At 40.0% G+C, this 6,312-nt stretch overlaps 1 protein-coding gene across 2 annotated transcripts in view; it reads left to right on the forward strand.

Annotated features, from left to right (window-relative positions):
• rbm45 (RNA binding motif protein 45) overlaps window positions 1-6,309 on the forward strand; it is a 33,644-nt gene extending 27,335 nt beyond the window's left edge. For both annotated transcript variants that reach the window (XM_061933366.1, XM_061933446.1), the window contains exons 10-11: window positions 957-1,091; window positions 6,100-6,309. In XM_061933366.1, the coding sequence (XP_061789350.1) occupies window positions 957-1,073 (117 nt within the window). In that variant the 3' untranslated portion in view covers window positions 1,074-1,091; window positions 6,100-6,309. The remainder of the gene's footprint in view (window positions 1-956; window positions 1,092-6,099) is intronic.
• The last annotated feature ends 3 nt before the right edge of the window (window positions 6,310-6,312 follow it).

Below are 6,312 nucleotides of genomic sequence, written 5' to 3' on the forward strand. Positions count from 1 at the left end.
GTACCTTGTCTGCGTATCCAACTCAAAGTCCTCCTGGTAAGAGTCTCTGTTGTCCCAGTTCTCCACAGGCCAATGGTAAAGCATGACTGTCATCTTCCGGGAATGTAAACAATGAAACACCGGCTGTGTTATCCGGCACAACAGTCAGGGGGTGCATTCTACGGCGGGGGGTGCGTAATCCGGCACAACACCTGCCGCAATACACCGCTTCCCACCTACAGCTTTCTTCCTTGCTGTCTCCATTGTTCATTGAACAAATTGCAAACGATCCACCAACACAGATGTCCAGAATACTGTGCGATGAAAACAGACAACTTAATAGCTGGCCACCATGCTGTCCCAAAATGCCCTCCACAATCCGTGACGTCACGCGCTGACGTCATCATACCGAGACGTTTTCAGCAGGATATTTCGCGCCAAATTTCAAATTGTTAAAACTTTAGTAAACTAACCGGGCCGTATTGGCATGTGTTGCAATGTTAAGATTTCATCACTGATATATAAACTATCAGACTGCGTGGTCGGTACTAGTGGGTTTCAGTAGGCCTTTAATGATGCACTTACATTATTATATCAACTATCAGAGACAGAAACTCTTCATTTAACATAATGTCCTTTTTTTGCTGCTTCAACACAGCTCAATCAACACAGAAAAAGGTCAAGTGAAATAACAGACAGACAGGGCTTTGCTGTCCGTAACACACACACACCGCAAAATGAGCTAACGTTACGCTAAAAGCGAATTAGCCTTCACCTCAAGCCAGGACTGCGAGCGAGCTGAGCTGCAGTTTAAGTTTCTAGAAGGTCAACGGGCTGATAGTGATGTTGCTAGTAGTTGATTATCATTTGGGGAGAGTCGGCTGCCTGATGCCCCGTATCGAAACGGTTCAATACAAATACACGTACCGTTACACACTTCTTCTTCTCCACTTTACACACTCTGCTCCTCTTCCAAGTGTGCGTACGACGCCATGTCGGCGCTCCACGGTCAGGTCATCAACGGCGTGAAGATGAAGGTGATGCTGGCCGATCCTCCCCGAGAGGAATCCCACAAAAGGCTTCGCACCTACTAGGAGGTGAGCAGAGGACAGGTAAGTGCGTGCTGTTGTCACCAAGTGATGGTGGTGTTCCAGTGGTCACGTGACATCTGACTAATAAACACATCAACCATCAGCATTCACTTAGGATCCTTTTTCTTGTTGCTAGCAACAAGTTCCTTGTACAACTTCCACGAGGAACTTCTAAAAGTTCCTTGTTAAAATTGTTGGAAGTTCTACAATGAACTTCGAGACGTTCCTTCAACAAGGAACGTCTAGAAGTTCCTTGTAGAACTTCCATGAGGGACTGCTACAGCTTACTCAAGGAACTTCTAGAAGGAACTTCTAAAAGTTCCTTGTTAAAATTGTAGGAGTTCTACAAGGAACTTCAAGACGTTCCTTGTTGAAGGAACATCTAGAAGTTCCTTGTAGAACTTCCATGAGGAACTTCTTCAGCTTACTCAAGGAACTTCTAGAAGGAAGTTCTAAAAGTTCCTTGTTAAAATTGTAGGAGTTCTACAAGGAACTTCTAGAAGGAAGTTCTAAAAGGAAGTTCTAAAAATTCCTTGTTAAAATTGTAGAAGTTCTACAAGGAACTTTGAGACGTTCCTTGTTGAAGCAACGTCTAGAAGTTCCTTGTAGAACTTCCATGAGGAACTTCTACAGCTTACTCAAGGAACTTCTAAAAGTTCCTTGTTCAAATTGTAGAAGTTCTACAAGGAACTTTTAGAAGTTCTACAAGGAACTTTGAGACGTTCCTTCAACAAGGAACGTCTAGAAGTTCCGTGTAGAACTTCCATGAGGGACTGCTACAGCTTACTCAAGGACATTCTAGAAGGAACTTCTAAAAGTTCCTTGTTAAAATTGTAGGAGTTCTACAAGGAACTTTTAGAAGTTCTACAAGGAACTTCAAGACGTTCCTTGTTGAAGGAACGTCTAGAAGTTCCTTGTAGAACTTCCATGAGGAACTTCTACAGCTTACTCAAGGAACTTCTAAAAGTTCATTGTTAAAATTGTAGAAGTTCTAGAAGTTCCTTGTAGAACTTCCATGAGGAACTTCTACAGCTTACTCAAGGAACTTCTAAAAGTTCATTGTTAAAATTGTAGAAGTTCTACAAGGAACTTTTAGAAGTTCTACAAGGAACGTCTAGAAGTTCCGTGTAGAACTTCCATGAGGGACTGCTACAGCTTACTCAAGGAAATTCTAGAAGGAACTTCTAAAAGTTCCTTGTTAAAATTGTAGGAGTTCTACAAGGAACTTTTAGAAGTCCTACAAGGAACTTCAAGACGTTCCTTGTTGAAGGAACGTCTAGAAGTTCCTTGTAGAACTTCCATGAGGAACTTCTACAGCTTACTCAAGGAACTTCTAAAAGTTCCTTGTTAAAATTGTAGAAGTTCTACAAGGAACTTTTAGAAGTTCTACAAGGAACTTTTAGAAGTTCTACAATGAACTTTGAGACGTTCCTTCAACAAGGAATGTCTAGAAGGTCTGTGTAGAACTTCCATGAGGGACTGATACAGCTTACTCAAGGAACTTCTAGAAGGAACTTCTAAAAGTTCCTTGTTAAAATTGTAGGAGTTCTACAAGGAACTTTTATAAGTCCTACAAGGAACTTCAAGACGTTCCTTGTTGAAGGAACGTCTAGAAGTTCCTTGTAGAACTTCCATGAGGAACTTCTACAGCTTACTCAAGGAACTTCTAAAAGTTCCTTGTTAAAATTGTAGAAGTTCTACAAGGAACTTTTAGAAGTTCTACAAGGAACTTTGAGACGTTCCTTCAACAAGGAACGTCTAGAAGTTCCGTGTAGAACTTCCATGAGGGACTGCTACAGCTTACTCAAGGAAATTCTAGAAGGAACTTCTAAAAGTTCCTTGTTAAAATTGTAGAAGTTCTACAAGGAACTTTTAGAAGTTCTACAAGGAACTTTGAGACGTTCCTTCAACAAGGAACGTCTAGAAGTTCCGTGTAGAACTTCCATGAGGGACTGCTACAGCTTACTCAAGGAAATTCTAGAAGGAACTTCTAAAAGTTCCTTGTTAAAATTGTAGAAGTTCTACAAGGAACTTTTAGAAGTTCTACAAGGAACTTTGAGACGTTCCTTCAACAAGGAACGTCTAGAAGTTCCGTGTAGACCTTCCACGAGGGACTGCTACAGCTTACTCAAGGAAATTCTAGAAAGAACTTCTAAAAGTTCCTTGTCAAAATTGTAGGAGTTCTACAAGGAACTTTTAGAAGTTCTACAAGGAACTTCAAGACGTTCCTTGTTGAAGGAACGTCTAGAAGTTCCTTGTACAACTTCCATGAGGGACTTCTACAGCTTACTCAAGGAACTTCTAAAAGTTCCTTGTTAAAATTGTAGATGTTCTACAAGGAACTTTTAGAAGTTCTACAAGGAACTTTGAGACGTTCCTTCAACAAGGAACGTCTAGAAGTTCCGTGTAGAACTTCCACGAGGGACTGCTACAGCTTACTCAAGGAAATTCTAGAAGGAACTTCTAAAAGTTCCTTGTCAAAATTGTAGGAGTTCTACAAGGAACTTTTAGAAGTTCTACAAGGAACTTCAAGACGTTCCCCGTTGAAGGAACGTCTAGAAGTTCCTTGTAGAACTTCCATGAGGAACTTCTACAGCTTACTCAAGGAACTTCTAAAAGTTCCTTGTTAAAATTGTAGAAGTTCTACAAGGAACTTTTAGAAGTTCTACAAGGAACTTCAAGACGTTCCTTGTTGAAGGAACGTCTAGAGGTTCCTTGTACAACTTCCATGAGGGACTTCTACAGCTTACTCAAGGAACTTCTAGAAGGAACTTCTAAAAGTTCCTTGTTAAAATTGTAGGAGTTCTTCAAGGAACTTTTAGAAGTTCTACAAGGAACTTCTAGACGTTCCTTCAACAAGGAACGTCTAGAAGGAACTTCCAGAACTGCTAGAAGTTCCTTGTTAAAATTGTAGAAGTTCTACAAGGAACTGTAGAAGTTCCTTGAAGAACTTCTAAAAGTTCCTTGTTGAAGGAACGTCTAGAAGTTCCTTGTAGAACTTCTACAACTTACTCAAGGAACTTCTAGAAGGAACTTATAAAAGTTCCTTCTTAAAATTGTAGAAGTTCTACAAGGAACTTTTAGAAGTTCTACAAGGAACTTCTAGACGTTCCTTCAAAAAGGAACGTCTAGAAGTTCCTTGTAGAACTTCCATGAGGAACGTCTACAACTTCTTCAAGGAACGTCGAGAAATATCTTCTAGAAGGAACTTCCAGAACTGCTAGAAGTTCCTTGTTAAAATTGCAGAAGTTTTACAAGGAATTTTTTGAATTTCTACGAGGAACTTCTAGACGTTCCTTAGAACACTGTGCACGTGTCGTTCTGCAACCGCTTCGGATTCAGTGGACATCCGGCATAAGTCTTACAAGTACGCTCTAGAATTACTAGAAGTCATACAAGTATGTGCTAGGACTTCTAGAACTAAGTCGTACAAGTACGTTCTAGAACTTCGAGAAGTAAGTCGAACAAGTACGTTCTAGAACTTTTGGAAGTAAGTCGTACAAGTACGTTCTAGAACTTCTAGAGGTATGTCATACAAGTACGTTCTAGAACGTCTAAAAGTAAGTCGTACAAGTACGTTCTAAAACGTCGAAGTCGTACAAGTACGTTCTAGAACGTCTAAAAGTAAGTCGTACAAGTACGTTCTAAAACGTCGAAGTCGTACAAGTACGTTCTAGAACGTCTAAAAGTAAGTCGTACAAGTACGTTCTAGAACGTCGAGAAGTCGTACAAGTACGTTCTAGCACGTCTAAAAGTAAGTCGTACAAGTACGTTCTAGAACTTCTAGAAGTCGTACAAGTACGTTCTAGAACGTCAAAAAGTAAGTCGTACAAGTACGCTCTAGATCGTCAAGAAGTCATTTGTACAAGTACGTTCTAGGACTTCTAGAAGTCGTACAAGTATGTTCTAGAACTTATAGAAGTAAGTCGTACAAGTATGTCCTAGAAGTAAGTCGTACAAGTACGTTCTAGAAGTAAGTCGTGCAAGTACGTTCTAGAACTCTAGAGGTAAGTCGTTACAAGTATGTTTTAGAACTTTCAGAAGTAAGTAGTACAAGTAAGTACTAGGAATTTTAGAAGTCGCACAAGTAAGTCCTGGAATTTCTAGAAGTAAGTCGTACAAGTACGTTCTGGGACTTTTAGAAGTAAGTTGTACATGTTCGTTCTACAACTGCTAGAAGTAAGTCGTACAAGTACGTTCTAGAACTTTGAGAAATAAGTTGTACAAGTACGTTCTAGGACTCCTAGAAGTAAGTCGTACAAGTAGGTTGTAGGACTTCTAGAAGTAAGTCATACCAGTAGGTTCTAGAACTTTTAGAAGGAAGTTGTACAACTAAGTCCTATAACTTTTACAGGTCGTACAACAAGTTCTAGAACTTTTAGAAGAAAGTCATAGAAAAAGTTGTACAAGTAAGGTAGTAGTATTAAGTAGTAGAAGGAAGTTGTACATGTAAGGTAGTAGTATTAGGAGTAGTATTAAGTTGTACAAGTAAGGTAGTAGTATTAAATTGCGCAAGTAAGGTAGTATTAAGTTGTACAAGTATAGTATTAAATTGTACGGGTAGGGTTGTAGTAATATTAGGTTGTACAAGTGAGGTAGTATTAAGTTGTACAAGAAAGGTAGTATTAATTAGTCGTTTTAAGTTGTACAACTATGGTAGTAGTTTTTGTAGTAGTAAGTAGTTGTCCAAGTAAGATGGTAGTATTAGAAGTAGTAATAAGTTGTACAAATATGGCACTAGTGCTAAGTAGTATTCGTAGTACTCAGTAGTATTAGGTAGTACAACACTGCCCTCTGCTGGTGCTGTAGGAGTACTAAGTAGTCCTTGGTAGTACAACACTGCCCTCTGCTGGTGCATTAGCAGTAGTACTATTAGGTAGTACAACACTGCCCTCTGCTGGTGCATTAGTAGTAGTACTATTAGGTAGTACAACACTGCCCTCTGCTGGTGCATTAGTAGTACTGCTTGACAAGACTGGTCACATGACGTGTGTGTGAGTGAGTAACTGTGCAGCTTCTTGTTTCCCAGGCGACTGTTTTGACTGACCCGACACCTTGACCTGACCGACACCCACTCTTTGGACCGACCTGTTGACACGACCTTTGACCTTGCATGTGGATCACACTTGTTTGATTTTACTTCACATTTGTGCACGGCGGCTACAGAAGTTTTCCTTTTTGACCTTCTCGTCCCCGAGTGTTTCCTGCCTTCAAGTAGAAATAAACTTTTCAACACCCACGT

Source organism: Nerophis lumbriciformis, linkage group LG02 (genome assembly GCF_033978685.3).
Source record: "Nerophis lumbriciformis linkage group LG02, RoL_Nlum_v2.1, whole genome shotgun sequence".
NCBI classification, from domain to species: domain Eukaryota; kingdom Metazoa; phylum Chordata; class Actinopteri; order Syngnathiformes; family Syngnathidae; genus Nerophis; species Nerophis lumbriciformis.